The sequence below is a fragment of the Aphelocoma coerulescens genome, chromosome 2, assembly GCF_041296385.1.
Source record: "Aphelocoma coerulescens isolate FSJ_1873_10779 chromosome 2, UR_Acoe_1.0, whole genome shotgun sequence".
NCBI lineage: Eukaryota > Metazoa > Chordata > Aves > Passeriformes > Corvidae > Aphelocoma > Aphelocoma coerulescens.
In genome coordinates, this window is record NC_091015.1 from 53,135,143 (window position 1) to 53,160,655 (window position 25,513).

General features: G+C 39.4%; 1 protein-coding gene across 2 annotated transcripts; it reads right to left on the reverse strand.

Moving 5' to 3' along the window:
* Positions 1 to 153: 153 nt before the first annotated feature.
* TOPBP1 (DNA topoisomerase II binding protein 1) lies at positions 154 to 25,100 on the reverse strand. 2 transcript variants are annotated; one of them, XM_069007473.1, is made up of 28 exons: positions 25,068 to 25,100; positions 24,689 to 24,776; positions 23,956 to 24,090; positions 23,260 to 23,403; positions 22,560 to 22,741; positions 22,246 to 22,439; positions 21,282 to 21,461; positions 20,218 to 20,387; positions 19,536 to 19,699; positions 18,317 to 18,564; positions 17,709 to 18,028; positions 16,767 to 16,939; positions 15,517 to 15,728; positions 14,664 to 14,947; positions 13,197 to 13,370; positions 12,140 to 12,249; positions 10,964 to 11,087; positions 10,435 to 10,584; positions 9,832 to 9,940; positions 9,029 to 9,221; positions 7,989 to 8,215; positions 6,773 to 6,936; positions 5,705 to 5,819; positions 4,978 to 5,141; positions 3,940 to 4,080; positions 2,906 to 2,995; positions 2,292 to 2,453; positions 154 to 1,939 (listed from the first exon to the last, which is right to left on the reverse strand). In XM_069007473.1, the coding sequence occupies exons 2-28, from the start codon at positions 24,767 to 24,769 to the stop codon at positions 1,796 to 1,798; spliced, it is 4,554 nt and encodes a 1,517-aa protein (XP_068863574.1). In that variant the 5' UTR covers positions 24,770 to 24,776; positions 25,068 to 25,100; the 3' UTR covers positions 154 to 1,795. The 2 variants fall into 2 exon arrangements, with proteins under 2 accessions (XP_068863574.1, XP_068863575.1); XM_069007474.1 differs by lacking the exons at positions 154 to 1,939; positions 2,292 to 2,453; positions 2,906 to 2,995; positions 25,068 to 25,100 and having other exon boundaries at positions 3,998 to 4,076; positions 4,974 to 5,141; positions 24,689 to 25,005.
* Between the last annotated feature and the right edge of the window lie 413 nt (positions 25,101 to 25,513).

Sequence of the window (25,513 nt, forward strand, 5' to 3'; positions counted from 1 at the left end):
TGCTCCCCCTTCTGCCCTGCCTCAGGATTCACAGCAGCTGCAGGAACTGTGTGGCTCCAAGACTTCTTTTAAAGCTTAGGTTAAGTGGATCAGGGAGTGGGTTTTTATCTAAAGTGAGAATAGCAACAACACCCTTCCACCCTTCTGGGGACTGGGAAGAAAAAGTCACAGGAACCTTAGGTCTCGCCTGGTAATGTTCACACCTATTTCAAATGCCTGCAATGGAAAGCAGCACTTCAGAGGTAGAACAGTGAAACCAACGGTTAATTCAAGGTTAAAGTTAATTCAAAATGTGATGTAAAGCATTAACAGCATTATTTTCAGTATGAGGATTTGGAACAAGTTGGAGATGTTTGATGTCCACAAATACCAAAAAGCATCAAGCTGTCATGAACAAAAAAACCAAAGCAGGTGATAAGACTGTAGTCACTGCAACTCAACATAGCAGTCTTGTCATAGCCCAGCCTCCAGTGATAGGGGGACATATTTCACTTCTTTAAAAGAATCAAATCCCTCACATTCATTTGCAGTCCTTCCTGACAATTTCTTCAGGTCATTCTGACAGCAGGTTGCAGAGCTCTCTGACAAAAGATCCACTGCTGTAAAGTAAGAGGCAGAAGCACAAAGTACAGCCTTGCACAAAAAGACAAGGTGCTTTCCTGTTCTCTCTCACCTGGAGACCCACAGCTCAGCTGCCCTGTCTCTTCCCCAAGCAGCAAAGGGTTAGTTCTGCCTGGTTGCACAGGGCTTAGACGCTTATGGCTCAGTCTTGGATCTGCAACAAATACTGATACAAACTCTTTCTAGACAACAGTATTCAGCAGCTAGAAAATAAATGTAGAATACACCCTTGCCTTCAAAACAAAAAAAGAGGTAAATTAAATAGACTTCAGTGTTACATGAATTTTTCCAGACAACTCCACTGGTCTTGTGCAACTGAATGCTGTGCTTTTCTGTTCAAACAGGCCGTAGTAATTCCAGCTGCTTAAATACAGCTCTTCAAGTTCCATGAGCACACTTTTGCCCAGACTAAGACAGTGCACTCACATGCACAAAGTTCAGTAAACACAGACCCAGACCCCACTGTTACTGAAAAGGTCAAACACTTGGTCAAAGAGTGTGGTTGTCTGACTAAGAACATTTCCAGCTGCCAGAAACTGAAGTCTTTGTCTGGCTCTGGTTCCTGTCACAGAGTCAAACAGGGAACATGGTCAAGACAAACTTCACCTCTTGAGTAACAGAATTGTTTCTACAGTTACAGAGCAGATTCATTTAGCACTCAGGATGGCAGCAACAGCACCTGTGATCTATAGAAAATTTATTACACCCTCTAATAGTACAAAAATTTACAAGCCAGTTCTTTTTGTCTGGTTTCCCTCTTCCCTTCCAATAGAAAATACCAAAAGATGAAAAATTAATGTAAAAATCTAAGTCCATTACTATATGAGATATGCAATGGAATTCTCATCAACTGGTATTTTCCCCACAACACAGATAAAAGATGTGATAAGCGTTTTACAAATTATTTCTTAACTATTATTATACAACTGTGTCCACAGACAAAATCATTAGTGGGATAGTTTGGACACATTAAAGTATTTTTTGGATGAATTCTTGCCATATTTTTAGATGTTACTGGTAACCAAAGCAATCTTTCCTGTAAGTATTACTGCAAATTTATTTTAATCTCAGGACAAGTTAGAGGTGAAATTCAAAGCTTTTAATTTTTTTAGGCAAGAATGAAAAAATATAAATATGAATTTAAAAATGTACAAATTAAGAACAGAGAATATGCTTAGTGTATTCTGGATCGCTTGACTCTGCTCATTTCTCCCCCTGCTTTTCTTTTCTGGGATAATCCACTTCCGAGATCTGAGTTATTCTGAAGGTAAGATTCGGCTTCCGGCAGGCGGTAAGACTCCGTAGGGGGAGGTGGATCCTTCAGTAGGGAAAGAAAAAAAGAAGCAGAAGCACAAGCTTAGCAAGAAGAGCAGCTTCTGAGAGAACAGAAACAGCTCATTAGTTGTCTAAAACTGAAAATAACAAAACCAACATTACACACCTACATTTTGAATGTTTTGCAAGCAGCTCCCTACCCTGCAACAGATCCCACTGCCAGCAGCAGAACAAGTCTTGTTAGAGCATAAATTTGAGGCCACAGATCCAAGCTCTCAGCATAGGCACCTTGTGGCCACAATTCCTGGCAAAGCAGGCCTGTGACTGGTAGAGCAGCAGTCCCCTGCAGGGGGCTGGGGCTGTGTGGCAGGCAGGGAGCCCTCGGGCATGCCCACCTGGATGAGGTAGTCAGCGATGTACTCCGGTTTGAGGCAGTTCACTCCCTGGGCTGCCGCCTCTGCCACGTTAACCCTGGAGTCGTCTGGCTTCAGCTTACTGAAGTCAGCAAAGAGGTGAGTTGCTTCTTTAAAGAGAGACACAGAATGGCCAGAAAACACCTACAGACAAAACATGACCCACAAAAGTTTAGTTGTGTTTCTTCCCCAAGACAAATGCAGTTCATGACCTTTAATTTCACTCATCAAATTAACAGAAACCAGTGGGAAACCAAATACCATTTACAGCTACATTCTGTACCATCACATACCTGTCCAGAGGGGTGATCCTTCTCATCACAGCAGGGCACAGAAATTCTACCCTCAGTTCCCACCAGCACTACTGACTTGGGTAACCTCAGACAAGCTGCTCTGCCTGACCACTTGCAAAGTGAAGATGACAAAGCTTTTTCCTCCCACCCTTTGACCATTTCTCAGCTACCCTGTGTAAGCAATTTTGTTCATTAAGACCTTTTACTCACATGAAAAATGCCCAGCACAGAGTTAGACAGAAAGAAGAAAAAGATTAAACGAACAAATATGTATTCAATTATTTTTTTCAGACAACTACATACTTTTGCTCCTCCTGACTGAAGAAGGCGCCTGAATCCCGCTTCCTTGGTTTGATCAACATTCAGGATTACTTTCCAACCACTGAAAGCTCCCTAGATAAAAGACAATTTAGTCAAAAGTACGCTGGTACTGAAAAAGTACAAACACTTAATGGATCTATAATTTTCCCCTTTTGAGAATATCTATCAGACGAAGACTTGCAATTACCTAGTTTTGCCTTTAAGTGTACATGCCAGAAAAAATTTCCACAGAACATACTATTGGGCCACAGTCAGCAGCTTGCCACCCAGCCCCTTCTAAGGAAAGACCCTTAGCAGAGAATATGCTTTCCAGAACACCAGACGCTGAGAGAAATCATATATTAAAAGAACCCCAGTTACTTGGAAACATTTTCCTCTGTTCCCCCACCATGCACTTAGTTACAGTAACAGCACCGAGGGCCAACTGGTTGCCTCCTACAAACACTCAAGTATGGTTTCCACCTAGGCAAAGGGCGGGGAGGATTTGTTACAGGCATTCCTTTTAAAAAGGTTACTGTAAAACACACACGGGATTTTTCTGGACATAATTGAAAAAACACCTTTCAATGAATCCTCAGCTGCAATGCCTGATTTGAGAGAGGAGTTGAAAGGCTTTGGAGAGTTCAAGTCTTGCTTCCAAAAATCTTACTGAAAGACTATGAAACCAGTAACCAGTTTTGGTTTCCTAGCAGAACTGAGTTAGGTTGGCTCTCCAGTCAGAGCTCTGAAGCATAAACATCATCTTCCTGGCTGAGGGACATTTACATACATAAGTAGCCAAATTCCAGCTTTGCAAAACATGAACACTGGTTCAGAAGAGACTAAGACTTTAATGTAACCAGCACAGAAAGTTTTTTAAAAAACAAAATTACTTAACTAGAATATATCAAGCCAAGACATTTTGTTCTTGATAACAAGACAGGTTACCTTCCCTTGACAGTTTTTAGTTTCTTGGTGACAGTCTCTGTCCTGTTCACCCACATTGTACAGCTTACATTACAGGAGTATCTATATACCTCAACAATACCAGTTTCTTGACTCCCTTTTTGAATTCTTTTCCTCCACCTCATGGCTGCCAGTGCTAGTTTCTTCTGGTTTACATTGATTCCAGACAAAACATTAAGTACAGAGTTACTTCCCCACTCATAGTCTTCTTCCTGAAACAACCATAAACTTGAATTACAAAGCAGTCCTGCCAACTTTACCAGCAGGAAAATAGATTTTAAAAACCCACACCACATAGAAAACATAAAACCCTGAAAAAAACCCCATCTCACTCTAGTTATATATATGGATTTTATCTAGCCAAAACAGCTGTAGGTAAAATTTGAGATATGGCCCTTAATTGCACATGCATATCTAAATTGACTCATGCTTTCTGTGACATCAAGTCATGTACACAACTTGATTCCTCTTGCAGTTACATCTACAATAGAAGTCAACAGCAGGACAAAGCAACTCACTACACTGGACACCACTGATTATATTTCTGCAGTGTCTTCCAAAACAATGGAAGTTGGTTTTAATACAAAAGGATATGAAGCAGTCTACAGGCATTATTTTAAAGTTAGCCTGGTCAATGTAAAAGAACTGCCTGACCCAGGAGAACTGCAAAATTAACAGTTAGGAAGGCATCAGAAGAGGTAGAGTTCAAAAATACTTATGTACATGGTTATAGAATCAAGTTATTTAAGAATAATATATGCTTATTTATTGAAAGAATCAAGATTTTATTCCTGGTTTAACAAGAGCTATGTAAATTTGCTGATAGCGGTGAGAATTTACCAAAAGGGATTCAAAGACTCAATTTTAAGAAGCTATTATAAAAAGCATAGGTATTTTCATTTATCTTACATCAGGAGTTTGGTCTAGGACTAGTTTTCAGACAAAGCTGGCCAAAAACTTCTCAGATTTTGGATTCTGTAAAACCCCCATGGCTTGGGCACCCTAAACTAGCAATTGGTTTTGAGAAGTTGTCTTTTCCTAGTAGTGCAAAACAAAAATAAATGCAAAACTGTAAAACCTACTAATGTCCTAGTGATAGGGTCACATGCCTGAACAAAGCAGCCAGCTCCTCTACATGCCTCCAGGTAGGAACGATGAAGCACCCACTTTCCAGCTGCCATCGAGGCCAAGAATTTTTCATTCCGAAGAGGATGTCCCACAACAATGTGTGTGCAATCCGGATCAAAGTACTGTTTCTCAAGTACTATTCCACCTTGAATTGAGGAATGAATTTGATTCCAATTATCTCAGTATCATGCTGTACACAGAAAGGATCAACTCAAAGTGAGAATTATTTGAATCACTTAATGATGAATAAGTGAAATGAAAACTCATTGAAAAGACGAGATGAAAACTCAAATTTACATTGAGAGTATTATCATTGAAATGACATGGGCAGAAGCTGCTAGGGAGGGAGAAGCAGCCAGGAAAGAGTGGCTTTGTAAAGTACCACTGCAACACAGACAGGAATGAGAGACACCAGAAGACAGCCCATCCTGGGCACTCCCAACAGTGAAGAATAAGGCTGTTGTGAAGACAGATGAAAGAAAACTATCAGAAGACAAAACCATGGCTGTTTTATGGCAAAGCTGATCACTCACATAATAATAATAATACTACATCCAAAGAATTGCTCACAAGCACAGAAAGCCATAAATTTGAGACCTCAAATCTGATGAGTCACTAACAGAAACACTTTCTTTTCCCCAACAAGCCACAGCTGAGCAGACATACACAGACATATACAATTCTTTGCATTTCACAAATATCTGGTACCTAATTCCTCAATCAGGTGGCAGTAATCAAATCTTTCTTGAGGATTAAGAGAAGACAGCTGAAATTTACGGAGTTTTTCTGTTTCTTCATCAGCCTTCTTATCTTCTGTAACAACCTAGAAATACAGTAACAGATTTTGAAAATATGACAGAACAATTAGGTTGACAGCTGACTATTTCTCTGCCAAACATTCTGGGTTATTTAAAAATTAAGATTCAAGCTTTTTGTCACGTGACTGACAGGTTTGGTTCTGCTTTTCCCAGCTAAAAGAAAACTTATCAAATTATCCTTAGGCTCCTGCTTGAACATCCTCTTGGTTCCCCCTTTTCTTCGGGGCACAGCTGAACTAATCTGTCATAACAACTAATCCTTCATTCACATCCACAGAATGCCAGCTTGAACACACGAAGAAATCAACACTGATCTATCACACTGCCTCATTCACTCACTTTCTATCAAGTCGGAATTCTGTACTATTTGAGGGCCTTTCCACTTACATGACACATTATGCCTCTGAAGACACAGAACTGCTAAAAGTCTGAGCATCAAGTGACACGCTGCAGGCAAGACTATAAGCTCATTTTCTTTTCCCTTTCCAAGCTCACAATAAAACTGAATTTTAAAGCAGGTTTTGGCAGAAGAATAATTTCCCATTTGTACCTAAACATAAAATTCCAGATACCACCAAAGAAACAAAGGCCTAACTTTTTTTCCATCATCCTAACATCCTAACATGGCTGGAGGAGTTCCAAGTAATACACATAGTAATTCTCCACTCCAAAGCCTGCCTTAGCATTCCAGCACTAACTAACAGGACAAAAAGCTTTCTTTGTCTAAATAAACAAGCTTTATTTTTTTAGCAAATATTATTTGTTCAAAATCTCAAAGAAAGGGGGAATATTGAAAAGAATAGAAAAAAGAGAATAGAACTCCACAAAAGTAATCCACCTCAAGATTTTAAATGCAGATCTTCATATTTTATATTTACCATCAAATTCAAGATTTCTTAAAGTATTACTGCATCTCTCAGAACACAAATCATCATAAATATTATTTCATTTGACAAACCTTTTCTTTGGGCTCTGGTGCCACAGGAGGGTTAGCCAGGGGGAAAGCAATGCTGGGGGCCTGTGGAGTGGGGATCAAGTTATCTTTAATTGGTGTTTCAGGGGATCTACATATGGGATTCTTTAGACCTTCAATCACATCTCCATCCCCAGCCTCACGAACAGCTGTGAAAGTAAAGTGTTGTTGCATGACTTGTCTTTGGCAAAATATAATTGTGTATGAAGTAAAATATAAAAATAAATAAAAAAAACCCCACATGCTGCTACAACACGTACAGTTATATTTCACCTGCCTTTCATAAAGATGCTTTTCCTTATACCACAAACCACCAACAGCAATATTGCAATCATGTCCCTGAATGCCTTGCTTTAAAAAAAAAAAACCCTCACATGACCTGATTTCTTTGGCTAAACTGCACTGATTTGGTTGAACCAAAAATCAATTGAAATAATTTATCTAATTTTCTTCAACCTCCTCCAGGACAAGGTCAGTTTTCAGGAAGACTGCTGCCACATAAACTCTACAAGTAGATTGAGGGAAAGAGTTGGTGGCAGCAGAAATAAAGAAATAAAGGATTCAGCTATCTCAGAACAGAAAGAAAACAAAAACCAATGAAAAAACATCTGGTTTTGGCAGAAAAGGTATGTTGCTTCCTTAGTTGTAGCAACAGACTTTAGACTTCAAGAAAAACAGGGAACATAAATAAAATACCTTCACTGAATCCTAACCCCAGCATGTCCATCAGCAACTTGACACATCCTGGTTTTTTGGGTCCATGAGTTAATCTTGTACCCCAATTCTTCACCTATAAATATTTCCACTACAATAGAAAAGATTTTGCTCATGCTATTCCCATTTGAATTCCACTATACTTACCTGAGGTGTTACCTGGAAACCAGCTGTGGTTCAAAACACCAAAAAAATCAAAACAACTTGGAAAATTTTATGAAGCCTTTCAAGTCGTTGTGGTTTTTTTGGAACCACAGCAGTCTATTTTTAGACAAGAACCACCTTGGTGTTTGACCACAAATGGATGGGAAAGCTTCTCTTTAAAAAGCAGTAACACATAATGGAGCTCAAAGATGTGAAATTGTATTTTTGGCATTTGAGAAATGCCAACAATGCTCACTTTTTTTGTTAGTAAAACTCAAATGCTATTCTATTTTGAAAACCCCAAAGACCAAATGGAACAAGGATATTGCATTTCTAATTTTACCTATACCAGTCATCTCTGCATCCGGTACAGATCCTTTGAGGGCAGACTCATCCATGTTCTTATTGGTGTTACTCTGACCTTGCTCAAGGTACTGAGAAGGACTATTAGGCCACTGAAGGTTGCTGACAAGTCTTGCTCTCTCTTCCCTTGCAGTAGGATCATCCCAAATGATCTGCTCACTCTGGGATGGCTCTGTGTTTATATCTGCCAGTGCCTGGCGGGATTGCCTAAGGGAAAAACCACAGATACCTTACATACTCATTTCACAGAAGACTTCCATTCCAGAAGGCAATGTGTTAATTATCACATCAACTGCAGCACCCAAGTGACCTCATTATTAGAAATGATGTCTGGGAAAGGGGAAAACTTCAGTATAAAAGCTATTCTAGCATCCTGGCTTTATGAATCTAAGTGTCAGCATCTCTGAAAAAAGGCACTCAAAATACCAGTAGATATTTTTACTATATACATATTAATAAGTTATTACAAAATCAGAGTACCTCACTCTTTATTAAGCCTATTTATTTGCAAATAAGCACCAAGCTAAATGAATAATTTTTGCAAGGGTTCCATTACTGTCTTACTGCACATCAGTGTTGATGGAGATCAAATCCTATTCTCCATTTGAAGAGAAAAGAAAAATAAAAGAGAAGAAACATTCACAGAGGTGCTTTGCAGTAATACCTACTACTTCTTTATGACCTATGTACGCATTCATAAATACTTTCTTCAAAATCTGTAAGAACATGAAAGAATCTGAAGAGACAGAAAATAAACCAGTTCAAAAACCAAACATTGAAACCAATCAAACTAACCTGTTTTGTTTTAAAAAAACAGAAGATACCCACTATGGACTAAGGCAACACTCTGACTTTACGTAGCACATCCAGTTAAAGATTCTGAATTGCAAAAGAAGCAACTTAAGCACATCAGTAGAAATAGACAACACATCTGAAAACCCTGGAGACCTATTCATGTTTCAATGAATGTCTAAATGCACACAAGGACAAAACAAGATACATTTAAATACAAATCAATACCTTAGAGCTTCCAAGACCCTGCTGCGGCCATTTCGCACAGACCGTGTGCTATCAGGAGTGGCTGGAGAGCCATCAAAGCTGCTCCTGGAAAGGGATCCTCTTTGCCCTTGTGGTTTCACTAGTGATGTGGCAGACATGAGCTCCTGCAGCTGCCTTTGGAAGTCCTCCCTCATTTCTAGTGCTTGGGTTAAAACTTAAGAGAAGAAACAAAACTTATAATATCACAACTCTTATACTGTAACAAGTGAAAAGTGAACAACTGCTCACTGTTTCAGTGAAAACTGAAATTCCAGTCAACCTCCCTCCTCCACCAGGACAAAGACTATACATTAAAAAGAGAAAAAGTACTTGGGTAAGAGTGTCTAGGAAAACTACATATGGCCCAAGTCACCTATTTTTAGACACAAGGAGAAATCTCCATTATGCTCACTTCTGAATTTCCTCACACAATCTAATTTAGATCCACAACTCTTCCATAACACATTTATTTACATAACTTATACTCCAAAACAACAATCTGTCACATTAAGGACAAACTTCAGTGTTTTAAAAACAAAGAAATGGCAATTAAGTATCTTCCAGTGAATTATCGTGATTTTCTTATGGGCTGTCAAGATCTCTAAAATAGAGAGGAAAACCCTTTCCTGGCATCCAGCAGCAATAAAAGCTAGCTGTACTTAACCAGTATATAAATATGCTATCTAAAGTTTCCAGATCTTAACATTCAGCACCTGGAACTGCAAAGACTCATATTGATAGTTTGATATTCCATAAATATTATGAAAACAGTGATTTACATTTACCTCCTTTGGATTCGCTTGCTACAACTTGTTCTTCCCCTATAGTGACCATTTCCTTTATTTGGTCAGTAGTTACATCATCATCAGCATCATCTTCATCCACTGGAATAATCTAAAACCAATGAAGACAAGCAGATTTCTCAAAAACCATTTTTTTATTCTTTTTAATCATGTCTGACACTTGTATAAATTCTGAAGATTATTAATCTTGCCTTAGAGTAAATCTAACCTTTCTGCTACTGCAATGACAGTAGAACAGTGAACAGTAACATGGGTGACAACTCCTATTCTGCAGGCTTAATGTCTACTAAAGCAAGTTCACACCTTGGATCTCATTACATAAAAGAAAAGACATCTATCTTTTCAAATTTGGAAAGCAAATCCTGAAATGCCTGTGTTTTCCTCCATCGCCCGAGAAGATGAGTATTACCAATGCAGAAAAACCTTAAGGAACACCTGCAATAGCTACTATTAATCACTAGCTAAGCCTGATTCAATACTTATTCATTACTGATTAAGTATTAATGTTTTTATTAATATGTCAATATAACTATCAGCTGAATCCAAATCACCTAATGGAACACACATTCCTATCACACGTCATACCTCATTTTCCTCGGCTGGTTTTCCAGCTGAAAGAGGTTTACTGGAGGAGGAGAGCCTGGTGTCTTGCACTGCACTGATGTCCAAGCTCATTTTGGGATTGTAAGTGTGAGGAAAGAGAGATTCAGGAAGCCGTTTATATTCTCGGGCACTCTGTAGGAACATCAGTTAATAAGAGGAAGATGAGGGAGTGATTGAGATAAAAGAAGTTTCACACCTAAACACAGGAAAAGTACAATAGGAACACTGTCAAAAAAAGTACTTTGCACAAGGGGAAAAAGGTGGTTGCCATTCTAGGAAAAATGTAGCAGAAGTGTTCAGTGGAAGAAAATTTATTTCTCCTCATGGAGAAAAAGGTAAATGTACATCAGTGACAACAGATCGCTCAATTTATTAATTCAAAGTGAGATGCAAAACATTATTCCTTATATATGTTTAGTATAAATGCATACAGATAATCCACTGTCATATAACTGGTTTTAAGCCTCTATTTCCCTTTACTTTTAAATAGAGAACAAAACAAGCTTCATACCTCTAAAAGCCAGTGTTCTGAAACAATATGTATACCCCGTTCTTTAACAGATTTGTACTCTTTATTGTTATCATTCTGTCCTCCTTTATAGATGAAGTGTGTTACTGTTTCATCAAAGCACCATCTGGAAAAGAGAACAAAATACAACTTGAAGATGAAATTTCTATCAAAAAGTATCATAAATCCAGCTCAAAAATTGTCCTGTCTCTTGTTCAAGTTAAAGTAGTTTTGCCTATTTTGTTATGCCTCAATAAACAATGAGAAAAGAAAGTGGGTTCTTTGCCAGAAAAGACAGCATTCAGATTCATGATAGAACAATTTCAAACTGCTTTGAAAGCATTCCTGAGGAAAATAAACTAAATAGGATAAACATATGGAAACATATGGAAAGGAAGGGTTTTGCCTCAGGATTTGTTTTGTTTTTATTTAAGTGAGTGGAATTTTAAATCAGTTTCTGAAAAGAATGTGTGATCCCAGATAAGAGCTTTTTCTTTTGTTGTCATATTGAGCTGCAAGTGAAATACTGATCCTTGAAGCTCAAAATAAACAAAATGAGGACTGTTACCTTTTAAACTGATAAAAACAAGTACTTGCTATCTAATCCAAGTATCTTCAGCATTTCTAAGCTACTGTCAAACATAAGGGCAACTTCCTTCACACCATGAATAATAATACTTATATAAGTCAGTAACAAAACACATAAATCAGATTTAGTGGAAGCAGAAATCTGTCTTAAATCACAAATGTTAGTTGGTAGTTTCCCTTCATGACAACCTATTTTTCCTAAGCTTTTCTAAGAACACTGACATCTCACTGACTTGAGATGCTTCAAATCTAGAAAATAATTTGTTTTGAGCCAGAGAGAAACACACACAAATTCACATCAGATTCAAAATGTAAAATATAAAGCAAACGTTAAACCATCCAAAAGCTAAACTTCTTCAAAACAAAGGAAAAAAAACAAACAAAAAACAAACTGCAGTTCAAGAAGACTTCAGGACAAACATTATGAAGAATACAGGGACTGGGGACGCGGCAGGGAAAGATGGCCTCGTTCCACATCACGAGTGCATGACTGCTGTTTAAGATGGTGAAATCTAACGTTTAGCTATAGCAAAAGGCGTATTAGGATGCAAAGACTTGTAGTTATTTGAAGCCATTTGTATTGGCTGGTACCTGTAGTCTGCTCCAAGAGAAGCTGCTACTGCATTCAGCTCCCTTTGCCTCTTACTAAGTTTTTTACTAACATATATAACAGCATCAGCTAGAGGCTTGGGCTCTTCTTCCTGGTCAAGCAGCAGGGATAAAAACAGGAGAGTCATGACTGGAAGGCTTCTGTATCAATAACAAAAATATTTTAATATTTAGTGAAGCATGTAGTAGAATATACAGTGACAAGAAAGGTAAGATAAACACACTCCCTCTATTTTTGATGCTCCCCTACTAATGCTCAAAACCCAGCATTATTAACATACCATGCACTAGGAATGCCAAGACCAAAGATTCATTCTCAACCACTCTCCCTAGAACAGAGTCTGCTCCTTTCATCACAGGCTGAACACTGAAATTAGGGAATTATCAAACCTGACACTACTGAAGTATTTCACTGTAGAGGAGCGAGACAAGTAAGACTAAGGAGCTACAAAAGAAGAAGTAGTAGCCTTCCCTTTCCAGAGATCATTAGCTTTCTTGACCTTCCTCAAAAGTAAGCAGTGCACTAACATAGCAAGTAATGCATAAATGCTCCCTTTCCTCCTACACCCTTTTCTCTCATTTTTCTTCTCCTATTAAGCACTAGAGCAGCACCTTAGAGAGGAAGGCATGAAAAGAAGACACATGCATTAATAAAGAACTCCAAACTTTAGTCCAAGACAAAATATCTAACCCTGTTCAGCTGGAACCTGAGAATTTCTTAAGTGTGATTATCTCACTCCAATACTACAAAGTCTAAATTGGTACATGTTTATATGCCATGTTACTTAGCAACTGCTTATTCTTCAAGACAGTAGTACAGACAGTAGAAAAAGGTTTTAAAATTCTTTCCCTTCCATGAGGAAATTCTTCTATATTACCTTCCTTTAACTGTCATTGAAGAACAAATAATCACATGAATTTGTATTCAAACAGATCACAAATAACAATTCACAAATTCCTTTGTAACTTACATCACAAAAGATAAAGCTTTTTCCTAATCAAACCTATGCTCCAGCAACTAAACCCCCAAATTTCCTACCACTTCTGGCTGTGCAGCAGCCAACTGAGGGCTGGCAGTAAGAGCTGCTGCCTGCGCTGTGCTGCTTGCCAGTGCCAGTTTCAAGTTTCTGCCGATGACTTCAGAGAGAGGTGTACTCAGTTTCCTGGTTTTTTGTTCAGGACCTCTAGGAGTTTCCAAAGCTTCCAGAGCATCCTACCAAAAAGAAAGAAGAAACTGACTGGCTTTCATTAACACCTCACAAAATTCTCACTCAAGTGCAAGTTTTACAAATACAGTAAGAGTTCATACTCCTAAACCAGGACAGCAAACTACAGGAGCAGCTACCAAGTGCAACTGTAGTACCACTGCACAAAAGCTGTACAAGACAAACCTAATCTTGGAGTCTGTTTAAGCAAAAGAAGAAGACAAGAGATTTTCTGACAAGAGACAAGAAGACAAGAGATTCTCTCTGTTCACTGCCATCACTGAGAATTGCCCTCAGTGGAAAAGCCAGTGACCAAACACAGGTATTTCCTAACCCCAGCCAATTACTTTCATGTACTTACACCTTGCCCCACAGGAGATGCACGAGTATGTGATTCTATCTGCACCTTTAAAATACCATTTCACACTGCCCTTTTTTATACAAAAAGAGAAATTTTGGTCTAGAATATATTGCTTTTGAAAATCATCAGAGCTTTTTCCTCATGAAGCAGACCTATCTAAAGAGAACATTGGCTTCTTCTACATTTGCAACATGTTTTGTCCTATTGTGGGCAAAGGGATTAATAAATAAAATGAAAACCCCCCACAACAGAACAGACAACCCACAAACAACGCCCCAAAACACCTAACACTGCAGGAATTCAATGCACTGACCTTTCAGTTAAGGCCTTGAAAATTAAAAACTAACCCACAGCCTACCAAAGCACACCTGAGACATTCAAGAGCTCTTCCAGCACAGATACTCTCTAAGCGTCAGGGGGATTTTTTTGCTGGTTTCTCCAGCCTTTTGTGGCCTTCAGAATAAGACACTGAACCCAAAACCCCAACACATTTTTCAGCTTGCGACAATAGCTTTGTAACTGCTCTAAAGCTATTACATTAGAACATGTTATAAAAGTAGCATTTCATCAGAAAATGCAAACACTTGTTTCCAAATACCTGGAGCAATTTTAAGGTGTCTTGTTATTATCAGTCTTTAGATGCAAAGAACACAGACTGGACGCTGTCTGAGGTGTAGGACACACAAGCATATGATGCAATAAGCACAAAGAAGCTTTGTTAAGGACATTACAGCACTTTCTATTCAATAAATTTAGCCCACAGGTCATTAAGCAAACTATATAAATAAAGGAACCAGTTTTCCTGGCTTTATTCAAAAGGGGAAGTCTGTATGTGAACAGCATAAAAATCGGTAAAAACACAGGTTTCTGTGCTGCTTTTAAGTTTATGCACATCTTAAACAGTAGTGGCCACACAGACTAAAAGGTTTGCAGAAATCACCTTTACATCAAAAGAAGGCTTGAACAACTTGTCTTTGGAAAGAAACTTTGATGGTGTGTCAAGATGTAAAGACGGCTCTTTCTGGAGTGGTCCCCCTTGTGCAACAGGGGTTGTCTTCCCAGTATGATGAGAGATTACAGCTTGGAAAGCTTTACTCTGGAACCTGTTGATATCAAGGGGGGTCACAGCTCCTTTTTTTCCAGCTTCAAGGAGATGAGTAGGCTGTTCTGAATCAGGAGATTTAACAGTTGCTGGTGTTTTGCTAAGCTGGGTAATGCAACTCTCTGTATTTTTAAAAGAAACAAAGAAAACATAAGGAAGCACACTGTTTGTTCTTTTGAACACAGACCCCACATACTCTTATTTAAAAAACAACCATGAAGAACTGAACAGAGAGGCATCAAATCATTGCAGACTAACAAGTCTGAAGTCCTAACATGGATCTGTAATTAACTCCCATGCAAGCTGCAGAGCAGCATATGTGCCAAAAAGGACAAAGCTGAGACACTGAGCTTGAATCCAACTGACTGGTAACCACAAGACCCCACTGGCTTCACCAGATTTACAGTAAACACATGGTATCACTTCTGTAATCACAACTCAACAGCAGGAAAATACACAGTTGCACATGCAACCTGGTCTAATGGAAGGCGTCCAGGGTCCATGGGCAAGGATCTTTAAGGTCCCTTCAAATTAAACCAATCTACAATTCTATGTTAATATTTGGAAAAATATCCTTTAGCTCTGATACTCTGAAGGTGTTAGGAAAAAAAATTTCATCATACCTGCCTTCTTTATCATGAACAAACACTACAATGACACAATCATATTCCTAAACTTGCTAAGAACCAACCTTCAGCCTCTGCATTTTCAACCAAGAACTTGCTTTCATCTGCTCTCTTTCCTGTCCTTGCAGACTGCAAAAGCCAAGCTACAGTGACTGCTGGCAAATTCCACTTCTTTGCAGCTTCATACTTGGAGCCGTTCGGTTCTCTCACCACAAGATGGGTGCTGGCAAACATTCCTTTTTTCGCACTGGCTTTCCGCACAAAGAATTCCTGGACTCTACAATTAGATTGATAAAACACTCGTTTAGTCATAAACAACCTTATTCTAGGGTACACTTATACAATTATAAAATGTAATCTCGCAACAGAAAAAGAACCAATAGAATTGATATCTAAGGCCACCCATTTAGCACTTTACAGCCTAACCTACAGAAAAGAAAAAAAACCCAAAGAAACCATACCACCCCAAAAAAACCCCCCAAACAACAACAAAAACAAGTTACACAGTAATGTTTTGCTTCTACCAGCATTGAAAACAATATTTCTTATACTCCAGCAATCTTTACATATCCCATTTTCAAATCATACACTGAGCCTAACATTCTTCAGCAAGATAAATGGAACAGGCTTGCTTTCCTTCCGGAGTCAAGCATCATTTCCAAATGAACAACAGTTTTCTTTATATTACAGTTTTTCTCTTATTATCAAGGACACAGTCTTGCAAAAAGATGGCAGGACTGAGAACTCATCACCAAGAATTTAGTCCAGATAGGCTACAAACCAGATCAAATGATACTCCAAGCTAGATAATTTTGCCATGTCGTGACTAAATGCATTTTTCTTAAAGTTTTTCAAAGATCTTGATGAACTCTAAGTAAATAGGGCACCATTTCTAAGGAGCTGGGATGGTGAATAGGGTTCACCATGGTTACGAGGCTGAGGCAGATGGTACTGAAGAAGAACAGTGGTCCTTCCCTAGATAATCAAAGAGCATCTTGGAAGGCCACACCAGAAAACCTGACTTTCATTGATTGATTCAAGAGCAGAGTAAAAAGTTGCTGAGACTCAGTTATTGGAAAATAAGAGACTGAGCATATTCTGGTAGAAATCAGACTGTGTGAGTACTGACCATATTTCTTTAAAAGAGAGGAAAATAGAAGAACTATATAATGATGTCTCATTTCAACACCAGGTTTTGTAAATGAATGGAATTCAAAAGAGCTTTAACTCCAATACTTGTACAGAAGAAATGAAATGCATAATAGCAGCACATTGGCTCTTCAAGAACAGGAAGAAACAGTAACAGGAGATATACCTGGCTCCCAGCACTCCTGCCAGATAAACAAGGGAGTCTCTCTCGGCACCGATGAACTGGCTAAAAGAAAGAACACAATCTTCCAGAGGAGTAGCTCCTTCCATTACCAGGACTGGTGTGAAGAGAGGATTGGATCGGATGTCTAGAAGGACTTGCTGTTCCACGCATGTTATCTTCAAGAAGGTGAAAGAGAGAAAAATGTAAATCAAGCCTACAACAGCATTTATGGACTCAACAATGAGCAATCCTGCTTCCATCATTACACCTGAGACAAACTGTTCCCCATTGGATCAGACAAGTTCTTTTTCAGACCATGTCAGTTTTGTCAAGTTTAACATAATGAGGCATTATTCAGAACTTTTCTGTTACTAAAGTTCCAACCCCAGAGATCCCCATAAAACTGGAGGTTTCCAGTTCAGTGCATGATCTGAGGATCTGTATAGATTTACTTCACAGGGAGTTACCTAATACTGAAAGTTACTAACAGCGGGTAGTCTATATCATGTGCCTGCTCTTGACAAACATCCTTGGTATTCTTTGACTTTTAAGCTATAAAGGTGACTTGCTCTTCTGCCACAAATTTAAAAAAAGCTATAAAAAGCATGAAAGAAACGAAAATATCAAATTAAATCATTATTAGTCAACTAGCTCCTTCTAGACTTCATCATTTAGAAACAATGCTGTCAGACCTCATATAAGCCTGAGTCATGACAATGAAGTCCTATTCAAGAATCCTGTAGAAAATGAAGTGAAACAGATAGGACACCCTACAGATGCAGAGGCTTTTAATGCAGGCTTTCGTTTGGTACATCTCAAATAAAATGAGGCTAATATCTCAGTATCTTCCTTATATTTAAGCCATCAATAACTGCATTCTGACAAGACAAATTTCTAATACAGATACTTGTTTATTTGGGAATTGAAAAAGTGTAACTCCCTTACCAGCCATGTATTTGTGACAACGTCACCAACAGTTGCCTTCACTGTGCACCCTAATAAAGGTACCACAGCATAGTCTGCAATGGTTCTGCTTTGCAGTGGCAGAACTTCCCCAGCATTGTCCTTTATAATATCCGCAATGCAGGACTCGTCCTCTTCACCAAAACCCAGAAGAAGAAATCTCTTTCTGAAAAATAAGCCTCCTTCAGCCAGTGCAGAAGACTCTGCCAAAGACCCATTACAGACAGAAGGCTGATTCTCTCCTTGAGCAGTCAAGTTAGTAACATCACTGAAGGTTCTGGATGTTAGTTTTTCAACTTCATCTGAAAGGGTAAAGAAAAATAAAAAAGAACCAAGCGTAATAATTGTTTGACAAGAACATCAAAGACAACTCAAAACAGTTTCATGAAGAAATCATAGTATTGTGCTGTTTTCAGCCAGGTTTTAGTTAAAAACTGTTCTATGTAGGCCCATTTAAATTTGAATTCTAAAACATAAAGTAGAAGTTAACATACTAGATATGGGTAAATTTTTAATAAGCAAATTCTGCAAGCTCAAATGCTACTTATGAGTAGTGAAACTTTCTGCAGTATGCTGAGCCTAGAACATACCTAGTGTAGGATAGTTATTTACATATTGAGAGAGGAAGTCATCTTCAGCAGCTCTCTGGTGCTTTACCATGTTCACAGCATCTTTCTTCAAGTGACTGGTTTTTTTTGGAAAAATTGACTTCATTCCAGGTTGTTCCAAAATTGGATTCTCTAACAGCTGGTAGTTTAGAGGGATATAGTGCTCCACTGGACAGAGACAACCTTTACCAAATGACTCCAGCAACCATTTTGCTGTCACTATATGAGGCCTATAAAACAAAATGTTATACAAACAAGTTACAGCAGGTTTCAGACCTGTGAATCTTCTTTCCTCCTCCAAAAATACCAATATATACACACACAAACACAAAGCCTGTAATACTAATACTGAGCAAGCTTTGGGCAATTTACAACCCTTAAGAGACTTTTTAATTCTTTCAGTCGGAGAACAGAGTATTTAATAATTATTTTCTATAACATAAATTATATCTGCCACTGCTGCATTGCCAAGTTCTTCCTCCTCAATGTACTAACAAATACATGTTAACACCTGTTTTCACCAATAAGAACACTTGCTTTTCTACCCACTGAGGTCACTCATGGCTACCCAAAGACAGTACTGAAAAGCACACGAGGATATACGTATGACCACTAGCTTTAAGTCTTCTCATTTAACTCAAGAACTGGAATCAATATCAATATGTGATTCCAAAGAATCATGCAATGGTTTGGAAGGAAACTTAAAGATCATCTAGTTCCAACCCCTCTGCCATGAACAGGGGACACCTTCCACCAGGTTGCTCAAAGCTCCATTCAACCTGGCCTTGAACACTTACAGGGAACAGGGCATGACAGCTTCTCTGGGCAACCAGAGAAGCCTCACCACCCTCACAGCAAAGAATTTCTTTCTACTATCCAATCTAGACCTCCCTTCTTTCAGTTTAAGGCTATTCCTCCTTGCCCTGTCTCTATATGTCCTTGCCAAAAGTCCTTATCCAGTTCTCTTGTAGGCTCCCTTCAGGTACTGGATGGCCACAATTTGGTCACCCCAAAGCCTTCTCAACCTAATCCTCTTAGCCTTTCCTCGTAGGAGAGGCGCTCCATCCCTTTGACCATCTTGGTGGCCCTCCCCTGAACTCACTCCAACAGGTTGATATATTTTCTGTGCTGGGGACCCCAAAGGTGGTGGGAGAAAGAAAACAAGGTGTAACTGGACCTTAAGCAATATAGTTATCACAACCTGTGAGCCGTTTTGTCCAAAAAGTGTTTCAGCTCATCATTATTTTCCCCCAGAATGACATGAGTAACATCTTCATTAAGTTGATTAAATCGAACACCACCACCGCAATTAATAAGCCTTCTCATCTTGTCCAACTTCCTGCCACTGAAGCCACAGAGATAGATCTACAAAGAGAACAGAGTAACACATAAAGACTCAAAAATGTAAAAAAAAAAATTAAAAAAATAGAATGTTTTCGTATAATTTGTTTCAACTGCTGCAGAACACAGAGAGTAGTGCTGCAGCTTCTGAGAAGAAGCAAAAAAGTTAAGCATTTATAAATGGATTAATTTATCTTTGCAAATTTATCTAGCATAGCTTCAATTTTTAGTAATGGAGTGAACCCCCAAAATCGCATAAACAAAAAAACCCCCCAAATAAACCCACACACTAATTCTAGAACCCATTCACTCTAGTGTTTGAATACAGATGTCTATGAATATAAAATTTTATATTTCTACTACATATTTAATGCAATTACACACACACACACAGACACACACAAGCTACACCATGTGGAGACATCTGATATTCGTTGCTGACCACGGAAACAATTTACTCAAGCAGAAAGTGCCAGTGTTTCAACATACTTGCTTTCACTTGTTAAAATGGAACATTTCAAAGTATACATTGTTAAACATACTCGACACCCATCTAACAAATCTTCAGGGGCTTGAAAAGAACTTATGTCCAAGTTTTCCAGCTCATCAGGAAGAGGATCCAGTCTGCTGCTCATAGCTGAATTACATGCAGTTTCATTAACACCGCTTAAATTGATACTGGAAATGTGGCTGACATCCGAAAGGGTATGATCTTTAAATAAAGTTAAAAATAAAAAAGAGGCATTAGACTTGGCTCAGCTCTCTCTGCTGCTTCGTTAAAGAAAATACAAACCTGCCACTTATGATTTTGTGGTGCTGTAAAAAAATGTAAAGTCTGAAGTATGAAAAATATTAGGTAAGTAAAACCTTTGTTTTCTTTACACACAGATTGAGCATGGTCTTACTAGAAAGAGTGCTTATACACCTCCTATTTATTCCCTAAAGGATGACAATGAGACTTGCTTTCATAGCTTTTATTCCGGTTTTGTGGCCACCTATTAGAAACACTTGTAAAATTAAACAAGGTTCTCTATAGTAGAGAAATCAACGCAAAACTCTGTAACTTAAAAGAAGTAGGGATCAGTACCAAGTGCACACATTAAATCTGTTTATCTTTCATGCTACCATGCGGGCTTACAAAATGCTTTTAACTTCTTTTCTGTTACTATCATGGAGTAAGTAAAACCAAGTGTATAATGAAAAAAATAGAAAAATATTATTAAAAACTTCAAAATCAGTATTTTTCCCCCCACCCCCCAAGACTGCTATAATCTTAAATTCATTACAGACACTTGTTTTAAACTACAAACATATAAACCATCATGCTTTTGTAGATATACACCACTGGTTCTCAAGCAGAAAATCATACACCTAATTCAAGTTTACTTTTGTAACAATCATCCACATGTTTCAAGTCTACACATGTTGGAATACTCAATGTGCATAAAAGCAATCTGTTGTGTTTTATGCTTAAACTGAATCTAGAACCCAAACTGTCAAACCACTGTTGTAAAAGCAAGTGCCTTACTCATCTCAAAACAGTTCTTCCTCCTTAATACAAGTATTTCCTATCTTATTTAAACACATTTTAAAATATCTTACTTACTATGAGGCTTGCTGGTGTCATTTGTAGGTGTTGATGTACTGGGTGCATTATGCAGTTTTGATCCAGCCTCTACTTTATACATTGTCTCATCCTGACAGAAGCCTTTCTTGATGCTGTCAGAAAACCACTGCACAGACACACAGTGCACATTCCACTTTTTGGCACATTCATACTTCTGACCTTCCAGATGTAAACAAAATTAAAAAAAAAATCACAATCATTAAAAGACTAAAGCATTCAACAGTGATTGCTGGAAGATGGCTGGACATTAAGAAAATTTATAAATTCAAATAACTGATTTTAATGGACAGATTATGTTTTACTGGACTGTTGATATGCATGGATAGCTAACTCATGATATGATGAGGCATTAAAGAAACAAAAAAGGAAAAAAGGCTTTAAAGCATTCAAGCACACACAAAAAAAAGAAAACTCAAAAAGTCCAAGGATATTTCACTGTAGGCAAAGAGAGGGAAATTAGGGAAAAAAAAGAAAACCCTTCCTTTCTTCTCACAATAAAAGTAAAATCCTTTCATCTTCCCAAGAGGAAGGAAAAGGAGCTTTCATTTTATTTTAGTAGGGAGTTTGGAAGGCACAAAGAATAATCAGGTAAAAAACATCAGGCCACAATCCAGTTTCAATCACAGTACAAATTAAGTCCTATCCAGCTCTCCCAAAAGAAGTTTTTTTTTTTCCTTTAGCCCCTTCTAGGATTCTCTCTTTTCCCTTCTTTAAATACCATCTATGTCTCTAGCTTTTTTTCCTCTTTTGCCCTCTTTCTCATGTCTTTAGAGCAAAGCAAAGGCGCCCTGTGTTACTCTTGCCATCAACAGTGATTCCCTAAACAGAAGCAGTAAGAGCAACACTGAAGCAGACACAGAGGCAGTTCCAGCTCTGGTGCTTACACACATTCACACTACTTCAACTCCAGAAGTGCAAACAGCATTTACTCTGTTGGTTTTACCTTTTGGCTCTTGAACTATGAGGTGAGTGCATTCATTCATCTTGAGCTGCCCCGTGTACTGCCCACCATGCTCAGCAGTGAGGCGCTGGACTTCTTTCCTGTCAGAGCTGCTTAAGCCAGTTACACAGATTGTGCAGCCGAGGAACACAGGACAAGCGTAGTCCTCCATGTTAACATCAGTGTACCTCATTATGCTAAAGGAGTGAGAGAGATAAAGTAGTTATTTTCCAAGTAAACTCAACTAGGAAAAGAAATTAGTTGGTACATAAGATTTACCAGTCCCCAAAACAAAATCAGTTTTGTTTTTTTCATACCGTTGCTGAGACTTATCCCACAATGTCTTAACCCAAGAGGGAAGCAAAACAGGTTTCTTCAGGGAAGCAGCTACCAAGTATTTCTTGCTTCCAACTTCTCCAGCTATCAGATGAGTCACTGACATGTTGAGGTCTCTGTATACACATCCACCCATCATTTGCACATACTTGTGAACTTCTTCCTGAATGGGGAAAAAAATATATAGAAAATTATCAGGGGAAAAAAGAACCTACATGACAATCATGTTCACCTTAAAAAAACCCCCCAAAAATGTGGATTTCAATTGTCCCTGATTTCCCCTAAAAACTGTTCAAAAATACTAAATAGATCTATATGGAAGCCATAAAAACCTAACTACAGTTTCCATTTTATTTGCACTTACTATAAGCTGAACATAATACACTCCAAATAAAAACATCACTATTAGGCTGTATGAGCAAAATTTTGCAGATGGTTGACATTTTAGGTAGTATGAGAAAAAGATATTGGAATAAATATAAAGTAAACATATATAATCATATTTGAGGTGTATTAATATGTGAGCAAACTATAAATAGTCTACAAGCTACAGAAGACTTGATGGATCTAGACACAGGCACAATGAGACTTATATGCTCTGACTGCTGCCTTAGTAATGAGCCACGCAAAGCGACTGTCAACGACAACCAGCTGAACAATCCATCCCTGGGAAGGCCTTACCCTCACATCCTTCTCCAGGCTGGTACAGGACACCGTGACGTCGGCCATGGTCATGTTGTACACAGGATACTCAGCTCTCGGGACACACTGCTGCGACTGCATGCAGTACAGGACTACCTGTGGTCCAACAATCCTACAGCCAAGCTGCAATAAAATAACAGGAAAAGCACAAAGAAAATACACAGAGAGTACATTGGCACTAGGAAGGCTTTCCTTGTCTCTGAGTTCTGAGGAAGACAGGGTCCTTGGTCTGTCCTCCCTCTCCTCTAGCATCTCCAGGTAGCTGACAGTTTTGTTTTCACTTTCAGCTGTGGATTTTCTGTACAATCATTGTAGATTTTCTGGCCTCAGTAAATCAGCCAATACTATGGCTATGGTATAAGAATTCCAGCTAGCCTATCTCTGTCCACTAGACAACTCCTCACAGTCAAACCAAATCACGTTTATCAGGAGATAAAAAGTGTAAGAACCAGCTCAGGGACTCCAGCAGAACCAGAATCAACCATACCATTTATTTTTCCAAATGTTTGAAAATAATCATTATGGTTTGCTGGTCATCTTCCTTAAATACAGGATGCATTGAAGTTCCTACTGCTACACTCAGCGCAGGAGAGAACATACAGGATGCAAGTATGGACACAAGTGCTCCTAAAAATGAAAACAATAGAGCTCAAAGTAAGTTGCTGGGTGACATACCTTTTTGAGGTGACTGAAACCCACGCCTTGGAAAGGATCACAAATGTAAAGTGATTTATCATTTTCTTTTATATTGAGTACTGTTTCTTCTTCAAGGATCTGAAGATGTTCTTCTGACTGGAATTCTTTTATAGACTGCAGGTAAATGATGCATACAACATTTATCTAATTAGAAAATAATTAATAAAGAGGCAGTCTTGTGCAAACTACACAAGTGCATATCCTTGAAACAGCTCACAACAAAGCTACCATGCAAACAGGTATTGGCAGAAGAAAGGGCTAAAACACCTCATGGGTGTCCCCCCCTCATTCCCTTGAGTCTTCACAATATTCTGACTTAAATATTCAGCACAGAAGCCTTCAGGGCCTGATCCTGCCACATGGTGCCTTTGGCTCACACTAACCTCCCAAGATGTAAAACAATGCACAGTGTCCTTCTAAAGCTTGTGTTTAGATGAGTGACCACCACATAGGCCTTCCAGGCTACATGTCCCTTCCCTACACGTCACCAGGTTTTGAAATTGAAGCTATTTCATTAAGTAAGTTCTTCAACAAAATTGCTCTTGTTCAACAAGCTTTATTACACTATTTATTACACTGCTATAGAAACAGCTTTATTTCCAGCCAGGTGTACACAGGTAAGCTAGCCTATTGTATGGCACATGCAGCTAACTCAGCCACAGAAATCACATGGCAATTCACCAAGCTCACATAGGTGACCAAACCCACTTACCTCAAGGGCTTTAGAAAAATATTCCGAGCTCCCGGAAGACTTTATGAACTTCACAAAAAACGGCTCCTTACTACTTCTCATCCTTTAACTAAGAAGCAAAACCCAGTGAGCGCCCTGACATTCCCGCCGCAGCCCGGAACCCCTCTCGCCCTGTCCCTCTTCCCGCCGGGCCACGGGGCTCGGCGCACCCCGCCCGGCCTCGGTGGCGCCGACTTCAAACGGGGACGGAGGGGCGGGGACAGGCCGGCCCCACCAGGAGGCCCCTTCTCCACGGGGCCCAAAGCCCGCACGGAAGGGTCGCCGCTGGGCAGCGGGTGCCCGGCACTCCCGGTCCCCACAGACCCGGCCCCACCGCAGCCGCACCCGCCCGGCCCCTCACCCGCGCGGGAAAGCGCCGGCGCTGGCACTGCGCAGGCGCGGGGCGGGGTCTGCACGGTGGGGGCGGGGCCTCGGCGGATGCGGGCGGGGGCGAGCGGGGCTCGGCGTGGCTGCGCGCTCGCGCTCCGGCCGCAGGGGGCGCTGGGAGGCGCGTGCGGGGGCGGGCGGTAGAGGCTCTGCTGAGGGAGCGCGGGGCCGCCGGGAGAGGCGGGAGAGGAAAATACTCACGGAGTCACGGAGGGATAACGGGCTGGAAGAGACCTTAAAGAGCATCTGGCCCCAGCCTCCCCTGCTATGGGAGATACGTCCCACTAGAACAGGTTGCTCTATACCGCATCCAACCTGGCCTTGAAACACTGTCAGGGATGAGGCATCCACAACCTCCTTGAGCAACCTGCTCCTCACCACCGTCACAGTAAAAAATGTTTTCCTAATATCTAACATAAA